Source organism: Myotis brandtii, unplaced genomic scaffold, assembly GCF_000412655.1.
Source record: "Myotis brandtii unplaced genomic scaffold, ASM41265v1 scaffold470, whole genome shotgun sequence".
Lineage (NCBI taxonomy): Eukaryota > Metazoa > Chordata > Mammalia > Chiroptera > Vespertilionidae > Myotis > Myotis brandtii.
This window is the reverse complement of record NW_005367953.1, coordinates 1,781,297-1,803,038: the sequence shown is the minus strand read 5'-3', so window position 1 is coordinate 1,803,038 and position 21,742 is coordinate 1,781,297. Positions and strand designations below refer to the sequence as shown.

The window sequence follows — 21,742 nt, the reverse complement described above, 5'->3', positions numbered from 1 at the left end:
CTTCCACCTCTCTGAGCACTTCTTAGAAAACTCTGAGAAGTTGACGGAAGCATCTGGGTGCTTCTTCTTGTGTTCCTCCCGGCAAGTTTGCACAAAGAAGGCATACGATGACATTTTGCCTCTCGGCTTCTTAGGGTCTCCTTAGCCCATGTTTAATTACCTTCCCTCAGCGAGCACACAGTCACCCAGTGCCCGGCCGGCTCGCACTTGCCCCGGCGCTGTCTCTATGGAGCTCAATGTACTGCAATCTTCTTTATTTTTTTAATGGGTTGCTTTTACTACACTGACAATTTTTACAAAGTGAAATTTCACATAGTTAAGCATTATGCACATGGTTAAACAATCAAATTGCTTGGAAGGGACTTTAATGAAAAGTGGCAGCTCTGTGCACTGCTCTCATCTCTCAGGTCTAACCCCAGGGAGAATAAAGTTTTAACAGTTGCTCTTTTTAGTTCTCTTGTTATTTTCTTATTAACGAATTGACCCCATCTCTTGTCCATTTCATCAGTGCTGACATTCTCTCTTCTCTTCCTGCTCTCAGAAGTGGTAATTTAGCTCAATCTTCACCACCAACCACCCCTGCTAATAGTTACATCAGATTCCTGGCCTACTGGTTAGTTGTACAACCTTGGAAGGCAGTAGGGTCACTCATTTGTCCCCAGGCCTTCCACTTCTTCCCACTTCTTATCCTGACCTTAGTCTTCCCTGGCAGACAGTCACCCTCTTTGTAGCTGTCACCGCCTTAGGAGCTGTCGCCCCCTCTGCATGTCTTCTAATCTCTGCATCACCGTTAGCACTCCTCCATCCACCTTCCTCTCCCAGGGATAGACCAAGTTTCTCTCTGCCTCTTGTTCTCTATTGTCCTTATCACCCTGGGCTTTTATTTTGGTCCTTGTTTACTACCACTTTAATGGGAGGTCAGAAGGGGAGGAAGGAAGGCAGGGAAGAAGAGAAGATGCATGAATTTTAAGTGGGAATTGCAGGCAGATGTTCTCAAAGCAGGGTATATACAATTTCTAATGACAGGTCGATAGATTTCATCAGTTTTTCGACATAATCCAAAAGAGGACCCAAAAGATCAGAAGTTAAAGTAACCAAATGAACCCAGGCATCAAAATCTAAGTTGATACTGGAAGCCAAACGGAGGCAACAAGGTTTAAGCAGGAGATCAGACCAAGATCAGGTGGAACTGGAGCAAGGGCTGGATGGGAGGTAACATCAGTACAGGATGAAGCTCAAGGATGCTGAGATGGGGGACGATGTGTGCCAAAGAAAGGCTATTGTGGGGGCATCATCTAAAGGGATTCACTGGTCTGGGGCTGTGTCCAAAGGGCAACATGCTAAATAGACTGTCTTATTGTACTGAGCTAGAAAGGAGACAAGACATCATCCAAAAGAGGACCCAAGAGATCAGAAGTTAAAGTAATCAAATGAACCCAGGCATCAAAATCTAAGTTGATACTGGAAGCCAAACGGAGGCAACAAGGTTTAAGCAGGAGATCAGACCAAGATCAAGTGGAACTGGAGCAAGGGCTGGATGGGAGGTAACATCGGTGCAGGATGAAGCCAAGGATGCTGAGATGGGGGACCATCTGTGCCAAAGAAAGGCTATTGTGGGGGCATAATCTAAAGGGATTCACTATGTAAAGGGTAGAACTCTAGTTAAATGTAGTGGTAGACTTTGTCATTGTTTGACATTATTCCGTGTTCCTTTTTAGGAAGAATTATACTTCTCAACCTATTCAATTCAGATGTGGCCATGAGATTTGCTTTGTCCAATGCGGTTTAAAGCCATTTGGTAGAGTTTAAGAGCTTAAGAGCTAGCATATGCTCTTCCATGCTCTCTTTTTCCTTTACCTCAATATCTGGTAGAGACTGGCCTCTCTGTCTGGGTCTTAGAATGAGTATAATGAAGATATTGGAGCAGAATTTCCAAATGATCCTCAATAAACCTGTACCAATAAATACATTTATGTTATTTTCTGCCACTGAAATAATTTTAAAATCACAGCATTACCTAGCCTACCTTGACTGATACGAATGAAGATACTGGTTGGAAGCTAATAATTAATGGTGATGTCTGGTTATACTTATTTTAATATGACAGGCAAAGTATGACAATGATGTTGCAAGAGAAAACAACTAGAAAAAATACGACTTCAATGTTTATTTAGGATGATTTGTAACAGAGAGTGAAGTCTTTAGATAAATTTGTTACATACATATGCTAATGTCATAGCCAGTCAAGTGAAAAATAAATGAATAGGAGACCCAGCTTCCTTTATTCTCAAGTATCTTACAGCCCAATAGAAACTCAGAATACACACACACACACACACACACACACACACACACACAAACACATGCACACTTTCACTGTATTGAAAGCATGTAAAAGGGTCCTATTCTTGCCATTTAAGAGTTCAAAGTCTAAGAAGACCAAACATACCAGGTTGCTGAGTTTTGTTATTGTGATTGTATTGTTATCCTAATTATCGTCATCATCATCATCATCATCATCATCATTTTGCTGCTGTGGTGTTAGATATTAGACACAAAGAATGGCTGTTGATTGGAGTTGCAAAAATAAGTTTCATTGTTTTTTGTCCTGTTTAGTTTTCTGAGCTATGTAGCCTTTGAAGGGAGAAAGGTGGTAATTTATTATTTTACATAAACAAATGGCTTAGGAAAGTTGTGGTTTTGAAGTGATGGGACTATAGAATGAGAAAGGTTTTGAAAAAAAGATGCAATCAGGTAGGCAGGCGAGGGATGGACTCCATCCTTAGAGGAAAATCAAGACAGAGCCCCAGGAGCTAGCAAGAGCTCATCTCAGATCACAGAGGCTAATTCTCGAAGGCAAGCCCAGGGAAGGGGTGACTGTTAATGATGAATGGACCATTCAGCCATTCTGACTTGGCCTAGGAAAGTGGGCATGTACAGAGGACAATACAGAGATTTTTCTTCATTGTTTTTCCATTTGCAAACACAGCTTTTTATAGCTTCCACATTAGTAATCCATAGTCGACTGAATATCGTATTGGCATTTGACCCAAGCCCCTCACCATATTCATGACATGCAACACCAATTGCAGGGCTGTTGGCAACACTAACTGTTCATTTTTCTCAATTGACCTCACATCTACTTTTGAATTAAGAAAAATGCTGAGAACAAAGGCAAGGAGCCTTTCTGAAAGTAATGCTGAAGGGCATTCTGCTTAAGATGAAAGCAAATGGAAGTGAGACTTAACAAATACCTGCTCTGGCTTGGGTTATTTTAAAGGTGCTATTCTTGAGCATTTTATTTTACTTTTTATTTATTTTTTTTGTTGTTAATCCTTAGGTGCTATTCTTGAGCATTTTATTTTACTTTTTATTTTATTTTATTTTTTTTGTTAATCCTTACCTAAGGATACATTTCCATTGATTTTTAGGGAGAGTGGAAGAGAGAGGGAAAGACAGAGAGAAACATCAATATGAGAGAAACACACCAATTGGTTGCCTCCTGCACATGGCCCCACTCGGGCTGGGGAGGTGCCTGTAACTAAGATATGCATCCTTGACTGGAATCGAACCCGGGATCCTTTGGTCCACAGGCCTATGCCCTACCCACTGAGCCAAACCGGCTAGGGACTATTCTTGAGCATTTTAAATGAAGAGTTGTCTTTTTCACAAGCTCTTTGAAAAATTCTCCTGAATTGTATTCAATGCCTACTAATTTACCATGCAGCATTTTCACCTTGGTGTTAATAATGTACATTGAATATATTTGGGTATATGTTATTATGTTTGTTTATGTATAATTGCTGCAAAATAAAGTTTATAAAAGACAAAGGTATTTTTTTTAGATTAAATAAGGTATCTACTGCTTCAGCTAAACCACCATTCTAAAAAGAGTTTATTCTTCAAATACTGAAAACAAGTACATCCAGCCTTTTATCTATCAGCAAGGGGAAAATTCATTGAATACATAATAGAAGTGATATTCTGCTCCCGCTAGTTCATAACTTTCTTCAAACATTTCTAAAATTTAATGGGGTATAAGTACATACACATAAGTAAATAATTAAATAGACGTTGGCTATAAAAATGAATAAATAGCCTGACCTGCGTGGCTCAGTTGGTTGGAGCGTCGTCCCATACACCAAAACATTATGGTTTAGATACATAGGTCAGGGGTTCAATCCCATGTCAGGGTGCATACAGGAGGCAACTGGTTGATGTTTCTCTCTCACATCAATGTTTCTCTCTCTCTAAAAAATCAATAAGCGTATCTTCGGGTGAGGATTAAAAAAATGAGTAAATATAAAAAACATATAACAACAGATGATGTCTGCATAATGTGGGAAAACTAGGGCAATAGTTTAGATTTTATTGTACTGTATGCAGTGATAAGAAATCATATTTTAAGTGTGCATAAGATATTTGAGGAGTCCAGAGAAGGATTAGCTTTACTTACATGTAGAATAGACCACAGCCCTTGAGAGGGGATTCTGGGTATTTGAGGAAGCTCCTATTCTCAAAGAATTAACCAGGCATTTCCTGCGGGTATCTAGGATGTCATCAGAAGAGACTCTTTGCCTGGATTTCAAGCAAGGTTTTTCTTTATTTAATTATTTTTTACTAATAAAAAATTATATTTACTTAGAAGCATTCAGAATGTCAACAAAACAGCTGCAACTTTTTTTTGCAATTACAGAGTGGTATTCAGTTAACAGAACAACAATTATTTTGTATAAGCTGCATCAGAGACAACCGAAGATGAAAAAACTACCATCCCCATATAGAACTAATTTGTGCTGTGTACCAAGAACCTGCTTTAAATTTCCATGCCAATTTACAACCCCCATACTGTACCAGGCAAGGTTAGTGGCTATTGAAAACACCACCAGGACAGGGCTTAGCTAAGGACACATTCGGTAGTGTGTTAACTGTACAAAAAAAGACACTGTACAGTTTAAAACATATCTTACACAGCCTTACATTTCAATTTTTTCCTTTAAAAGGAGTGAGTTGTGTACGGGTGACCCCATCTCTTGTCCATTTCATCAGTGCTGACATTCTCTCTTCTCTTCCTGCTCTCAGAAGTGGTAATTTAGCTCAATCTTCACCACCAACCACCCCTGCTAATAGTCACATCAGATTCCTGGCCTACTGGTTAGTTTTACAACCTTGGAAGGCAGTAGGGTCACTCATTTGTCCCCAGGCCTTCCACTTCTTCCCACTTCTTATCCTGACCTTAGTCTTCCCTGGCAGACAGTCACCCTCTTTGTAGCTGTCACCGCCTTAGGAGCTGTCGCCCCCTCTGCATGTCTTCTAATCTCTGCATCACCGTTAGCACTCCTCCATCCACCTTCCTCTCCCAGGGATAGACCAAGTTTCTCTCTGCCTCTTGTTCTCTATTGTCCTTATCACCCTGGGCTTTTATTTTGGTCCTTGTTTACTACCACTTTAATGGGAGGTCAGAAGGGGAGGAAGGAAGGCAGGGAAGAAGAGAAGATGCATGAATTTTAAGTGGGAATTGCAGGCAGATGTTCTCAAAGCAGGGTATATACAATTTCTAATGACAGGTCGATAGATTTCATCAGTTTTTCAAAGAGGTCTCTGATACCCCAAATTTTAAGCTTAAGGCTCTTTTAAAAAATATTTTTTATTAATTTCAGAGAGGAAGATAGAATGAGATAGAAACATCATTGATGAGAGAGACTCATTGATCAGCTGCCTCTTAGCTATCTTCACAGGTCCCACACTGGGCATCTTGCCCACAACCCAGGCATGTGCCCTGACTGGGAATTGAACCAGGACCTCTTGGTTCATAGGTTGACACTCAACCACTGAGCCATGCTGTCAGGCAAGCTTAAGGCTCTTTCTTCACAGAGTTAAAATACCTAAATCATTTCAAAGTGTAGACTTCATATACCTTACATTATTAATCATATAGATTTTTATTTAAAATATAGATTCTTGGCCTTACTGAAATAAGTAAGCTGGGCCTGGGACTCTCAAATATGCATCTTTAACAAGCTCCTGAGGTAATTTAATATTACATATGACAGAAATACAGATGATTTTACTATATATAAATATAAAATATATATTATTTATAGGCAGAATTGTAGATGGGAGGCCGCCCCTTTCAGTTTTGAACACAGAATTGGAAGAGAAAGATGTACCTTTAAATCTGCCTTTTAAAAATCATATGCTATATGACTAGAACTTTTGATTGATCTCATTGAAATATTGAAATATTTATAAAGTAAAAATTTTTTAAAGCAGCAACTTGATGGCATCATTCATAAGATGTAGCATTGAGGCAGCTGGAATATCCATTCAATGACCATATATCATAACTTCTGTTTATGACCATTTCCTCAGCCTCTTTTCCACCATTTCCATAAGTTTAAATATTATAAATGAAGATTGGTTTTCCATAATGTCTAAACAAGTATTTTCTTAACAGCTCCATATGATTAGTTTTCTCCTCTGGTTGTTTTCAAATTGAATTTTTTTTTTGTGGCAAGATTTTTAGATCCAGAATTTTGTCAGCTATAAAAGGGTCTGTAATTCTCAGGTACATGCTATTTCATTTTCTAAATCATCTTAAGATTGTAAGCTGCTTAATCCTCTAACTGTCCACACAGTATAGTTTCTCTTCTAAAATGCAGCCATTAAACAGAAAGATTGGTGCCAAAATGACAGCATAAAAATTTGGAGGGATTTGTATAAAACCTTAATTGGCACTTTCTATGACATTTTAAAGGCATTAAGTATTTCAAAGTCATTTTAAAAAATTGTTGTTACTGTACCAGTCATTTAAAAAGAATAAATTTCCCCACTAGGCTGTTAACTTCAGTATGAATTTCCTTGGAACAGTGAATAATTCATAGTGATGCTCTTATCCTTTCAAACTACAATTAGAATTAACAACTAAAATTTTGCAGACACTGTTTCTAAATAGAACGACTGTGGGACATTTTGTGAAGTTGCTCCTTCTTAGGAGTGGACATTGGCTTCCTCCTGAGCACGATGCACCTCCTTCCTATAGGCTTTCTGATGTTTGACTTAAGAAGGAAGGATTGAACAAACTCGTTCATTTGTAGGGCAATTTGTAATCCTCACAAGTATTACATTCTGTCAGTGTTTTCTTTTTTTCAAATCCACTGAGTTGCACCATTGTTTTCTCCTTATTTTCATTTCACATACTTCTCTGTCCAGATTCATCAGCTACTAATTGAGCATTCAACATATTACAGAAGTACATTCCAGAAAAGACCAAACCAGGAGGCTTCCTGTTACTGTACCAGTCATTTAAAAAGAATAAATTTCCCCACTAGGCTGTTAACTTCAGTATGAATTTCCTTGGAACAGTGAATAATTCATAGTGATGCTCTTATCCTTTCAAACTACAATTAGAATTAACAACTAAAATTTTGCAGACACTGTTTCTAAATAGAACGACTGTGGGACATTTTGTGAAGTTGCTCCTTCTTAGGAGTGGACATTGGCTTCCTCCTGAGCACGATGCACTTCCTCCCTGTAGGCTTTCTCATGTTTGACTTAAGAAGGAAGGAATGAACAAACTCGTTCATTTGCAGGGCAATTTGTAATCCTCACAAGTATTACATTCTGTCAGTGTTTTCTTTTTTTTCAAATACATTTCCACTGAGTTGCACCATTGTTTTCTCCTCATTTTCATTTCACATACTTCTCTGTCCAGATTCATCAGCTACTAATTGAGCATTCAACATATCACAGAAGTACATTCCAGAAAAGACCAAACCAGGAGGCTTCCAATTTGCAGTTGGACTTTAACCGGCGGCTTGGTTTTAATAATGTTTGAATATAGATTCTAATTTATAGGCTTGGCGTGACTATTATTAAACCACCCCCACTGTGGCCTGCCGTTTTCCCCCACAGGTCCACTGGCCTGTGAAGATAGCTAAGCGGATAAATATGCTCATACTTAGACCTGGCAAGTCAAAGGGATATTGGAAACTGAACTAATCTTGATGGGGGAAAAACCCTGTATATTACATGATATTTTTTAAACAGCTTAGAAGACAGAAAAATAAAAATATTACACATAAACTGACTTCCGCTTCTTTTTTATGAATTAAAAGAGGTGGAGTCATTAAGGGATATCCAACCCTCAACTTCACATTGACTGCTAGTTACATGAATGACACTTGGCTTTCACCATGGAAGGCAAATGAGAGACTAGGAAGGGAGAAGGCACAAGGGGACCCAAAGGTCCTGCCATTCCACCTTACCCAGTGTATTCTTCTTTTTCTTCTTTCTTTTTTTACATATAGGAATGCTACTTTAATTAATGTGTCAATTCATTAAAGTTATGCAGAAAACATTATTAATATAATCAAGACTACCACAGTAATCCTCAGAGGAAAGGGGGGAGGATCAACCAGAGCACTTATATGCGTATATGCATCACCCAGTGTATTCTTTCACTGGACATTCCTTGAAAAGAGTGGTCAGCCATGTCCAATGTTTCCACGAAGAGCAAGGAAGGTAAACGCTGAAGAGTTTTTTCCTTTTTCGCTTGAGACAACTGGAAGCCACAGATGACCTTGAGAGTTGAGGACACAATTCAGCTGTCTGCTGGTGAGCAGTAAAGGGGGGTAAGGAAGTGGAAAATAGTCAAGAAGCTTAGCAACCATTGCTGGAAGTTGAGTGCTGCTGGGCCCTTACCAGGGAGCCTTCTAGAATTGCACAACCTGAACAATTATCCTTTGCAATACCTAACACAGAACATAACTGACACTTAAATGAATGAACCTAATGTTTCTTGAATACGAGAAAGAAAAAATCTACACAAAGAAAGGATTTTTACAAAGAATGTAATGATGAAAATGAAATCATAATTACATTTTGAAGATTATACCAAGAATGGATTCAATTTTATTTTGAGAATTAAGCAGAGTCAGAAAGAAAGACAATGATGATGATGATAATAATAACACTGCCTGTAATGGCATAAATCTTGGTGACTCATGAAGCCTTTTTCATATTCATTGTCTATTTCTTCATGGAAAAGTGCAGCGTAGGACATTTAGGAAAGAACTGTAACCTAAAGCACATGACAGGTGAGACTTGAAATTAGAATGTAGGGAAAGTTCTTAAAATAGATTTCTAACTAGCTGAAGTCCTGATGTTGTGTGGTTAGAAAGAACGACTGAATTAACACACAGGAATAATGAGAGATCAGAATGGATAAGAGAAGCATAGCAGGTATAACCTGTGGGATCATCCCATTTCATCACAATCCCACCTTAGTCTGAGCTTTATACAGCTCTGTGCAGCAGTCTAGGCTCTCCATTTACAAGCTGGGCCAGAAGGCAAAAATTTAAGAAAGAATTCACAAAAGAGCTTTAAAGATGATTAAAGACTAAAGAAATAGGACCTACTATGAAATAGTCAAAGAACTAGACTTTTCCTAAATCCTTACTCATTGTTTCAGAATTCATGATGATTCACATAATGTAACTGCAATAATCCAATTACAATTATCTTATAAAAGAAATACCCAAACTCAGCTGCAGATCTTGGTATCAGCAGATCTTTGCCCAAGGCTTTTTGGTTTGCCTGGTTCAGTTTCCTTTGGGGAAGAGCATTCTAACAAGGTTTTGTGGCGGTTAATGACTGTGGGGGTTTTGCAGCGAGGGTAGAATGAAAGGAAAATAGGTTTATTTAGACTAAGTAAGCAATGGAGGAGTTAGTTTAAACAGGAGTTGTCAGAGGGGGTGGTGGAGCCTACTTCTCTGGAGAGTTTAAAAATAGGCCAGGCGCTCATCTCTCTGGGATGGCTTCAGCCTGCAGAGTAGCTAGAGGACAGCCACAGCCCGCTCATGTTCCCTTCCACCTCTGAGTCTACAGGCTAAAACAGTATCTGAGTAGGCCTCCTGCGCAGGGTCAGTTGTTCCTAACTAGAGTGCTTTCTGGCCACATGGGATGATAAGTATATAAGGGAGAGTGGGTTCAGAGTGTTCCCTGAACCTCACTCTGTAGGCATTACCTATACAGGGTCTTCCACCTACCAGCACCGTCTACAGAGAAGCACAGAGGATGCCAGTTAGTATTAAATGATAATGCTTTTATTTGTCGGATTTTATTTGTCCCATTGTATTGTGAGTGAGTGTGTGTGTGTGTGTGTGTGTGTGTGTGTGTGAAAATACAGTAAGCAAAACTAATTGGAAAGGAAACTCAGTTGAAAATCCAGAAAACAGCCCTGTAGGTGTGACTCAGTGGTTGAGCATTGACCTATGAACCAGGAGGTCACAGTTTGCTTCCCAGTCAGAGCACATGCCCAAGTTAACACGTTAAGCCCCATGTCAGTCACCGGCGACTGACACTATACTTTCCATCCGGAAGACAAAACAGGCTGGGTGCTTAATGTGTTAAGACCCAATCCCTAGTGTAGGGCATGCAGGAGGCAACCGATCAATGATTCTCTCTCATCATTGATGTTTCTATCTCTCTCTCCCTCTCCGTTCCTCTCTGAAATCAATAAAAATACATATTTTTTAAAAATCCAGAAAACATAAATGGGGAAAAGACCTTCCTGTCCTTTGAGGTTAGGGTCTAACATTAGGCATTAGATTCTGACTTTAAAGCCTAACATTCAGTATTTGAATTTTCTTGGGTCTGAGGCCTGTGTAGGATTGTTTTCTGTTGCCAGCACAGGGGGTTTTCCTCTTAGAAAATGAGCTGTGTTCCAGTCCCCTAACGCTGCTGGGCAATGGCCTTTGTCTCACACCAGCTGAAGAGACAGCAGAGCCCACGGGCACAGTCGGAGTTAGCTTTAAGTAGCGTGTACCCCATCATTTGGTGGGTGGGTGTTGTCGCTAACTACACTTCTACCTCAACAAAGAAAGTGGTGAGTTGCCAAAAAACAAGGATGTTCCAACTTAAGGATTATGCTGAATTCTTTCCAGAGGAGCACTTTTTATAAAAAGATAAATTTTATCCTAAAATATTTTCTAAATTTACTTAGGCACTCTATCCAAGGAAAATAGTTTAAGTATTGCACCATGTAACTACTATCTGCAGAATTGGAACATCTTTCTCTCAACAAAGGTCTATCTTTATTCATCGAGTGGTCTCAGATGGCCTGTGTGGGGTGGGGAACCTCCAAGGTCACAATTATGCAGGTTGAACCAAGGAGACACTGGACAGGCAACCTACAGCCTGGCAAATTTACAAACAGGTGGTGAAAATATGATTTTGTTCTTTTTTAATTGTTCTTGTCGCTTCCCATAATTGCTGCTTTTCTGAAAGGTCAGTTTCATTTTCTTTAGGAAAAGGAGACTTTTTTTTCTTCATCTCCCAAATGCTAAGTTGATGCCCTTCCCTAGAAGTCTTCCCATTCATTAAGTTGGCCTGAAGGTCATAAGCCATAATCAATATGGAGGCTGGTGGCTGCAAGGTGCTCACTGACATCCCCAAAGAGGGGCAGTGTCCACAATCGATAGGGAAGAGCAGAACCCTGGTAGATTTATGGCTTTGATTTTGAAAAGGTATGGGAATGCCCTGTGATGCTCCCCCTCCGCCCCCGTACTCCTTTTGAATGTTAATGCTTTCTTGGGGATGATTTCAGACACACTGCTAGGATACTGCCTCTACTCACTGAAGCAGAATCCTCGGAGGAGTTGCTGAGGCAGAACTGAAATCATGGCTCGCCTCAGAGAAGCAGCCGTGTTGGCCGCTAATGATGCCTCACCCAGAAAGACGATGCTCCTTTAACTCGAGGCTTTTAATGGGAAGTTTCTAAGCCTGAAACAACAGCTTTAGATCTGGGGTGTGCCACCAGCTGCACGCGGCTCCCACTGTCTCCTGCTTTAACGCAGCCTGGTCGGGAGAATGGAAACTAAAGAAGCTTGTAACTACCTGTAACTGTTCCACCAGGAAATGGATCAAGTGTTTGTTCAGCCAGACTCAGGTACCTGACCGAAACTGTGTCTGTGACAGGCTAGTTATACGTTTCTCTCTAACTTTACAATTTGTGCATGAGCAATAATTGCATAGATGCCCTTTGGATCTCAGTTCTGAATTCAGAGCTCACTGTCAGATAAAGTGTAATTAAACAGCTGCTAGGTGAAGTTAATGTGGGGGAGGCGGTGAAATGTCATGATGCCTTTCTTTTTAAAGCATGCTTAAGTTTATAATGCTACTGACACTGGATAAAGCAGCAGTAAAATAGACTTATTTCTCGGTTAAGCTGCAGTAAATTTTATTCTTGAAAGCTATTTGGCCATGACAGTATTTTTTTTCCCTTTTACCTCAAATATCCTGCCTTCCAAAATGTAATAGGGATGTTTTAATTTGTTTACAAAGTAGCGATAGTGCTGACTGTCCCTGGTGTCCCCGGGTGATGAGCAGTGTGCAGCCTTAGCCCTTTGCGTATCAGCAGGCACTCCTTTTCACTAGGAAACGTAAGGAAAACTGGGCAGCATAGTCATGTTTGTTGCTTGAAGTTAAAAGTTCCAGCTTGCTAAGGGTGCCTTTTGCTACCCCCAGTTACTGACTGAGACTGGGTAGTATTTTCCTGATGTTCTCAGCTAGGCTGCAGCCTTACCCTTCTGTCCCTTTAAGACTTTTCAAGCAGATGTTAGGAAGAAGAGGAAGCTAGGGAAGAAGTAAAGCTGAGGTTAGGGCTCAGGCTGAAGAGAAAGGTCTCCAGCTGACTCAGCTGACAAGCCCGGGACCGGCAGGGTCCACTCCCGAACCCAAGCCGACCTGTCTGCAGGCTGACTTTGCAGAGACAGACGGCCCGGCCAGAGGGACCAGACCTCCCCATGCAGCAGTGGGGGCTGGCAACAGTTCCGAAACTGCCTGTTGACATTTGTAGCTGTCCACATTCACATGTCTTTAAAATCAGCGTTTATGGGCTTCCTAGTAGCCTTGGGTCTATTATCTGAGTGTGTAAAATAATATTTACTCTTAGCCGTCCTGTGAATTCGAAAGCACCAGGGCTATTGTATTGCAATAGGGGAGCTGTATTGGGAAAAAGAGGAATATGGAAGTTGCCATGTATTTATGTGAGTCAAAAAAGGGGGTGGTTAAAATGCACGAAGTACCTGGAAAGAGCCAGGAAATCTTTCCCGGAAGTTCTTGGCTGGTCACCAAGAGGGCCACACATTGTTTGAATTTATAGGAAACATTTTGCAGCTTTGTGTGTATCTCCTGGAATGCAAGTTACTGTTCACGGGGCTCACACACAGAATTTCTGTAAGAGTCATAGTATCTACAAGATTCACTTGCTTATAAGTGATTTGATTACTTAGATGATGAGGTGGATTTTGTGGAGACCTCACAACTGTGGGGAAAGAGGTACAATAGCGATGACTGGGATGTTCACATGTCTTGTGGGAGGGTGGGGAGTGGAGGGGGTGGACCTCCTGAGGCGCCAGTTATGTAAACGGCCATGCAGCTGAGGCTTCTTTTAGCTCCGAAAGTAGAGAATAATTCTATTGAGCATCAGTCTCAGGACATGTATTATTTTAATCACTGAAAGCCACGTTAACATTTCAACAGTGAGCTTCAGAACTGTGGCAGAACAATGCCGCACTTTGAGTAAGGCTGTCTGCCAGTTGCTGCAGATTCAGTCCTGCTCACCTAGTCAGTTTCCTTCCCGTGGCAGCCCAAGACTGGGCTCGCTAGTCTGCTGGGTAAATATAAATAGGGCACACAGGGTGTCTTTGCAGGACAAAGCGTCCTGTCTGACACATGTGGAAGTAAACTGGACAAGCCTGCGAGTGTTCTTGCTCAATGGACGAACTGTTTTTACACCTACTACTGAAAACGTGTCAAGTCACATAACTAGGTTTCTGGCCTAGAAGTTTTAAAAAAGCAGGAACAGCAATTATGTGGTTGAGGAGTACTTAAATACAGACAGCGTATCTTAACTGCACCCTGCATGCCAGTAGCGGCCGAGAGATGACGACTTTCTATTCGCTCCAACGTACCAGAGAGAAACTTGCGATCCAGCATCCTTAGGGGATGCTGCTCTCTTGGTAACGGATGTTTCTTTTTATTTGGGGCAATTTACTTAGAATTTCTCTTGTGTTGTGTGCTTACTTGCATAACAGAAGTCAGAAATAAATCTTGTTTTGCACAAAAATGGCCTAAAGAGAATACACTCATTTGTCTTCGCCGGTTTACTGACCACTCACTATGCCAGGCAGGACTGCACATGCGCGGCATCTGCCGCAACTGTTATTGCAACCGACCGCAGGAGGGCGGGCACTCGGCCGGTGACCACAAAAGTGAGACGGCGGAATGAAATGCCAGCGTGTTTGCCAAATGCACTTAACGATCCTACCGCTGTCACTTCAAAAATGAAAAGAAACATGTCATTGCTTTAAGGATATATTTTCTTCAGATCAAATGTTTCCTTACTGTGACATTGTTTCATGAGATGCTAGTGAAATGAAATGGCCAAAGGAAGGACCCAAGCTTGAGAAGGTACATGTTGACATTTATAGTTTCCATGCAAGACATTTGCAAGGATATTTTAAATGGCTGCCCTTCCAGACCAGAGAAGCAGATCAGGGTAGAAAGAGCTAACCCCTTTCATAGAGGGAACCTGCTTATCTCCACTTGATTTTTATATTCTGGACCCCACCGATCAGCATTGAGGCCAAGGAAGATTTAAAGGGCCGAATAACTGCTTTTCAAATCACGAGATCTGTGACTATTAAAGGGCCATTGTGACTCAGACTATCTGTGATTCTTGGAAACAACCTCTATTTCAAACACAGTGGTCTGACATCTTATTTTTACCCCCTGTCTGTGTCAGCTGGACCCTGAAGTTTGAATCCAGTTCCCTGGACTGTAAGGGGCTAGAGGTTTGAGTCAGTCTCTATTGAAAGAGGCAAAGGTCCCAGAACAGCAAGAATCCCCCAAGGAGCCTGTTGTTGACGAAGGGGAAGGAGATGGACCCCGTGGAGATGTCCTGTAACAGGTGCTGCCTCAGAGACGCAGGTGAAGTGCTCCTGGAGGCGGAGCAAAAGCACCGTTCCCTTCGGTGAAGGGGCGGATGTAGGTCCCACTGGGGAGGTGGTGTTTGGTGCGGCCCCTGGGGGAAGAGGAGAGGCCCACAGGTGGGAATAGGGTGAGGGGAGCAGCACGATGGAAGCTCACAGGTGGGAGGCCGGAGGTGCTCCAGCAGCAGCAGGTGCTGGGTGAAGCTGCAGAGCAGGCCTCGTGAGGCTTTCTCCCTAGGTGTCTGCAGATTCAATTACATGTCGGTTTGTTCTTATCCATACGATGGTCATTTCACTCAGAGCCAGATGTGATTTGATGTTGGCTCCCCTTTTTTTTATTGTGAAAATATATTAATATCTTAGAACAATTCTATTGTCAGGATATGACCTGATTTGTGATCCGGAAAACAGCGGTATCAGGTCCAAAAGGGGGTTAATGGGCGGGTTAGGGTCTTGGCCATTGGAGGACAGAGGTTTTCTGACGGGAGGAGAGGTAAGATCTGAGCACAGAAAGATGAATCCTGATGCGGGATGGAGGAAGGATGGGAAGGAGAGAGAGCCTCTTTGCAAATTACCCTGAAGCGCGTGGCTAGTAGTGAGAACGGCTGTGGCTAAGTGGACTGCTCACATGGGTCTTTGTAAGTAATTCAAGGTATTTTTACACTTTGTGAATATCAGGGTCCGGGGAGCCTGATTTGAGAAAAGAGATATATTATAGGATTTTTTAAAAAATTGCATGTTTTAATTAAGGTTTCCTTGGTCCGGTATTAAAATTAGACTCTATTTCTTGAGCACACACAAATGGATTAGCAAAGGGAAGACACGGAGGTACTGCAGGAGGGGGAAGCCAGTCAGGATTGAAGTGCTGCTGCAAGTAACTGCTCCTTCTTATCCTGAAAATAACTGCCTTTGTTATTATTAATGCAGGAGGGTTGTGTCAGAATCTCCGGCAGTAATTTACTCGCCCAGATTTCACTATTTATCTAAAAAAAGATTTCATTATTCCGCTAAAAGCAATTGTGAACATTTCCTAAGAACCGTTTGTACCGAAAAGGGACATTTTTGTCTAAGATGGACATTTTTTAAATGCACGTGATTTTTTAAAAATATTTTTGTACTGTGGTTACATGTAGTTCTTTTTGTGCATCTTATTATATCTGATGATGTTTCCTTTAACTTAAAACATGCTGTTGAACTTTCCAAATTTGTAAATTATTGATTAGCTGATTGTGGGATTTTAAAAGAAAAGCAGGCTCTTCCAAGGATCTCAATCAGATCTGGGCAAAACTATGAAATAGCTGGCATTTCTTTCTGGATCTCTGTGTCCCCAAATCCCTTTAAACCATTTCCTATTTTCTCATCTGTGCCCATCATCTCCACTCCCCAGGGCTCTCCTGCTGGGTCTCCTGCTCCCCCCGGTCCTCTCCAGGAGCCTCACTCCAGCAAGATCTCCCTTCAATCCCCCTTTTATCAACCACGTTTCCCCATCCTTCAAGTAGGAACAGTTTTCATAGACAAATGCCTATGGTACTAATGTGTCACTTTCCTTGGTAAACTATTACAATTCAATATCCTTTAGTGGTTTGACCAAATGAAGTAATTTTAATAGGGACTTGGGCACCACAGTTTCCTGGGAGGGAAGAGGCTTACAATGTATAAAGAACTATAGAATCGTCAAAACACATAATCTGGCTGCAAAGAGAGTTAAGCATATCCTTGCATCAGCCTTTTAATCAGAATAAGGTGGTAAAACTGCAAATTAAAACTGATTTTTAAAGCATTCTAATCGGAATCAGATGATGAGATTATTTGCTGGGGCTTCCTGGGATGGTTGTCCATCACTGAAGACCCCAAATGAATAGGGTATCTAAAACCTGAGTTGTGGGGAAAGCCTAGGAAGTATGAGATGTTGCGATAGGAGAAAAGAATTTGGCATTTGCCTTGTGCTAAGGACAACGCTGGGGAAAACTGCACCTGGGTGTCAACATGGCTCTTATCAGGTGGAGGTGCAGGGTGGGGAGGGAGGGCTGAACAAGGTATTGCTATCCTAGTCAGCCAGCCCATGGATAGGGAGTAATTATCACAGGCTCAGAAGGCCCTATACCCCATTCTTTACTTTGAATTCCACAAATCTAGGACTCTATATTGTACATTTATCCAGGGGTGGGGAACGTCCAGCCCGTGGGCCGTATAAGGCCCATGGAATCATTTGGTCTGCCTTGCCAAGGCAGTAGGGGTGAGTTAATGAAATGTTTGGCCAAATACAGCAGGTTAATTTTCAAGTTGATAATTTTGTATGGCCTGTGAATGAGGTTATAAATATCCAGACGGCCCTTGTCAGAAAAAAGGTTCCCTACCCCGGATGTACACAGTTAATGATCTTAACTTTTTCTATATTTCCTTTTTGGTTTATGTCCTGTTTTCATAAGGGATTTTCTGAAAATGCAAACCTGTATTGGGAATAGACAAAGAAGGACTCTGCCCTCATTTGGGGAAATGGACCTAGACTGGGACCTAGTACGTGGGCGGGAGGGCAGGGGTGGAAGTGTGGGGACTCTCAGAAGGACAGGAAAAGGCAAGAGAGAACATGGCAAGGACATCCACTCTTCTGCCACTACATGGCTTTCTTCTGACCCAGCCCTGGGAGACTTTTGCACTGGGTATGAGTAAGCCCAGTCTGGGCACTTTGGAGGGTACAGGTGACCCCAGCCAGAGCAGTAAGGGGAGCTGCATTGGAAACTCTGGCCACATTGCCTGGCCCCTCCCCACAGCCCCAGTTACCTAGCGATTAGCACCCAAGCAAACCCAAACCAAGCCCAACCCATGAACATTCTCTATAGTCCTAAGGAGCTTATTTTTTTTAAAAATACAGTCAAATTTTATCCCAGTCTTACTTCAAAATAAAAATGAAGCATAAATGAATCCATTGCAACTATTTTGGTCTGAATTTTTTTAAAAATTCAGTCATGGAACTGCAAAATATTCTTTTCCCCCAAACTGGTAACTCCTTCCTCCCACGTACTGCTTGTCATTCCCTTTATAAGCTGGTTTTTAAAACTGTGATTTTATTAACTGTGAAGTGTCAACATTCATGCAAACTGCTGTGATAACTACGGCCATACTTCAGTGTGATGATTATAAGTTAGCTGAAGAAATACAGCATTAATGCCTGAGGTCATAATTTCTAGTTTTATTTGGTTGCTTATTTTCATTGAGCATGATTTTTTGAATCCATGTTAATTTTTATACCTGACTACTCTGCTATGTAATTTTTCCAATAGACAGATTTATTAATAAATGCATCATATGATTTTTCTATATAGCAATGTGTAATATAGATGCTCTTCTTTACACGGTTTGAGTTAAATAGATTGAGTTCAATATCTGGAGCTTTTAGTGGTCTTTGTGTACATTTCAATTTGTCTTGAAAGACAAACAGTAATACCCATAATCCTTAATTTTTTTCCCACCAGTAAAATGTCCTACTCTTTCTCTCCACCAGATGGTCTTAAACAGTAGGAAGCCACTGTAAGCTTTAACAAGAATGCAGCCAATCAACTCCTTTTTCCTCGCTCAGTTCTCTGAGTGCTTCCCAGGGTTGGGTATTAACTTGGCCTGGGCTTTCTGCAGAGAAAAGCAGGAAGTCTGAGATGCCTCCTTTCTCTCTTGGCTCAGGCAAGAGAAAGTGAAGGAGCACCGCAGCTCTTAGTCATGTCCTAAGTGAAGCAACACTTTGTTGTTCTTCTCTGTGTACTTTTCAAAGGCATTCATCCTCATTATAGCAAGAGGAGATACACAGGCACTTCTTCTCCCATCTTTACAGTTTAGTGACCTCTCCAAGGTCCCACACTTATCCTATATACTAAAAGCGTAATATGCTAATGATATGCTAGAACCACTCAACTGCTCACTATGATGTACACTGACAACCAGGGGGCAGACAGTCCGACAGGTAGGTTAGCTTGCTGCTGGGGTCCGGCCGATCAGGACTGAGTGAGACGGGCCAGACACGCCCTGGAGCCCTCCTGCAGTCCTTTCCCGGCTGGCCAGCCTCCCGTGTCCCTCCCTGGCCCCAATCATGCACCAATGGGATCATATACCCTCTTGCAATCCAGGACCCCTCAGGGGATGTTGGAGAGCAGGTTTTGGCCTGATCCTTCAGGCCAGGCTGAGGGACCCCACTGGTGCATGAATTCGTGCACCGGGCCTCTAGTTTAGTAATAAAGTTGAGGCCAGAGGCTAGAGCCCAGGACCTGATGCTCCCTGAGAGAGTTTCTACATTAAGCCCCTTTCCTCTCCTTTCCTTTCCTTTCCTTTCCTTTCCTTTCCTTTCCTTTCCTTTCCTTTCCTTTCCTTTTTCTTTTCCTTTTCCTTTCTTTTCTTTCCTTTTGTCAACCCTCATCTGAGGATATTTTTTACATTAATTTTTAGAGAGAGTAGAAGGAAGGAAGGGAGGAAAGAGAGAGAGAAAACACACACACACAACACACACACACACACACACACACACACACACACACATTGATATAAGAGAGACATTAACTGGTTATCTCCCACACATACCTCAACTGGAGCCAGGGATCAAACCTGCAACCAAGCTGCATCCCCTTGACTGGGAATCACACCTGCGACCCTTTGGTGCATAGGCCAATGCTCTAACTGCTGAGCCACACTGGCCAGGGCAAGCCCCTTTTCTAGGCTCAGTTTCCTTGCACTGAGGCTATAGAGGTCTCTGCTTTCATGGAGCTTATAGTAGGGTGGCTAATGCATGGTGTTCAATCAATGGTATCATTATAGGGAGGATATAAGAATAATATTATTGGAGAGAATCTAGATGAGACTTGGCATGGAGGCTGGGTTTGGATGTCAAGTTGGCAAGCACAGCTTGAGGTCCACATTTCTCCTTTTCTGTGCTCTGGTTACCTTCCCTGCCCATCCCTCCTGGCCCCAGGTGGCTCCTCTGGGGACAACGTGGTAATTTCATACAAGAGTAAAATATTCCTCTGCATAATTATAGAGAATTAGGGATCTCCAGGGAAAACGTTTGGAGAGCCCTTCTTCTCTCTGAAGACCATGATTGTGAGTCTAGAAATTAAGTTGCTCTTTGTTAGCTATTTCCTTTCCCCCCTCTTTCTTTCTTCCTGCAGAGCACTCAGCCTCTCCAAGGTGCAAGCACCATGATCTCAGCAGACTGACGATGGAAGGCGAGGACACTGGGCGATCCTGCGCTCTGGCTTCCCTGGACGATGGAGGGAGGACAGCCCGTCCCTTCGCCCCCAGTGCCCTTTGGGAACTCGTTGTCAGATTCTAGCATGTCTCTGGAGCAAAAAACCACGTTTGCTTTTGTGATTTTGCTGTTTATTTTCTTGGGCGTCCTCATCGTCAGGTGCTTCCGGATTCTTCTGGACCCATATCGGAGCATGCCAACCTCGACCTGGGCTGACGGACTGGAAGGCCTGGAGAAAGGGCAGTTTGACCATGCCCTAGCTTAGCAGGGCGGGAGCAGGACCCCCTACTGAGGAGGGGAACTGCTTCATGTCTTGGCAAGGAACTCTCTCTCGTCAATGTTCTCAACAAATAATCAAGTTTTAGTGACATCTGGTCCTAAGACCACAACCCATTACTCAGTAAGCATGCTGTTGGGTTAAGACATTTGAGCATATTGGAAATGGAGACTTATGTTACTAACCCAAAATAGAAAGGTTTCAATTTCTGTGTTTACTCAATGAATGGATGTTGTCAAAGGTGGGATGGTGAAACCAAGAGCATCGATGCTGATACACTTTGCCATAAAATGAAGCACTATCCAACCTGATCAGAGAATAAAGACTAGAAAGGGTCGGACCCTGAATCTGGTGACAGGGCCAAGAAGAGATTTCCTTGCTTTCATCGTGTCCCTCACATTATTTTATTTTCATGGGAATCTGGGTCGCAGGCAGAGAGTGAGGAAGATTATGCTGAGTGAACCAAAAGCAGGTACTAGTTTTTTCCTAAAGCAAGGAGTATGGGGAGGCCATGGGAGGGCTGAGAAGACATGGTTTCATCCTGGGAAAATAGAGTGAGGATGATATTTTATTTTTAAAATAAAACTGAGTTCAAAGGCTTATAGAGGTTTAAAACTATTTACCAGGCCAGGTACGGTCTATGTATTCATATTAATAACATGTATAGAGGAAGCTATACATAACCTGAATTTACTTTCTTTACACAAACAACTGAAATAATAGGTTAGAAGTGCAGCTTGAAGTTGTGTTTATGTGTGTGTGTGTGCTTTTTTTAAATAAAAAGTTAAGTGTTTAGAGGAGGAGACTTTGACAGTCTCAAGAGAACTGTGTGTTTATGACTGAATATAGAAGCCAAATAAAACTTTTCAAGGCACAGAAGTGTCTCCTCTTTTATTTCTCCGAGACTACGTGCCTAAAGGCCATGCTGTATATCCAACGCTGAGTGTGTGAGTGTTCTCAGGGCGAGAGAAAGAGCAAAGACCATGAAAGGTCATCTGATTCATCCCTCTGCCCTTTCAGGAAAGGCTCCTACAAATGATCTTGTACCTAAAAAACCTATATAAGCACTATTTAATTCCACTAAAAAGAGAGATGTAAAAACCTCTTATTCTGACTTCCCTTGGTGAGAAAACCCCCTCAGGCTGTATTTACAGTCTATGTCTTTTAATTTTCTCCTCAGCTAGCCATCATTTTTTAAATAAAAAAATTTAAAAAGATAATTATGCCTAAAAAGGCAGCCCT

The 21,742-nt window shown here is 41.8% G+C and overlaps 1 protein-coding gene across 5 annotated transcripts; it reads left to right on the top strand.

Moving 5' to 3' along the window:
• Positions 1-11,428: 11,428 nt before the first annotated feature.
• CTXN3 (cortexin 3) lies at positions 11,429-21,374 on the top strand. Of its 5 annotated transcripts, none has more exons than XM_005875836.2 (2): positions 11,429-11,950; positions 20,144-21,374. In XM_005875836.2, the coding sequence occupies exon 2, from the start codon at positions 20,243-20,245 to the stop codon at positions 20,486-20,488; it is 246 nt and encodes an 81-aa protein (XP_005875898.1). In that variant the 5' UTR covers positions 11,429-11,950; positions 20,144-20,242; the 3' UTR covers positions 20,489-21,374. The 5 variants fall into 5 exon arrangements, with proteins under 5 accessions (XP_005875898.1, XP_014402823.1, XP_014402822.1 ...); XM_014547337.1 differs by lacking the exon at positions 11,429-11,950 and adding an exon at positions 12,422-12,443; XM_014547336.1 differs by lacking the exon at positions 11,429-11,950 and adding an exon at positions 15,134-15,155.
• The last annotated feature ends 368 nt before the right edge of the window (positions 21,375-21,742 follow it).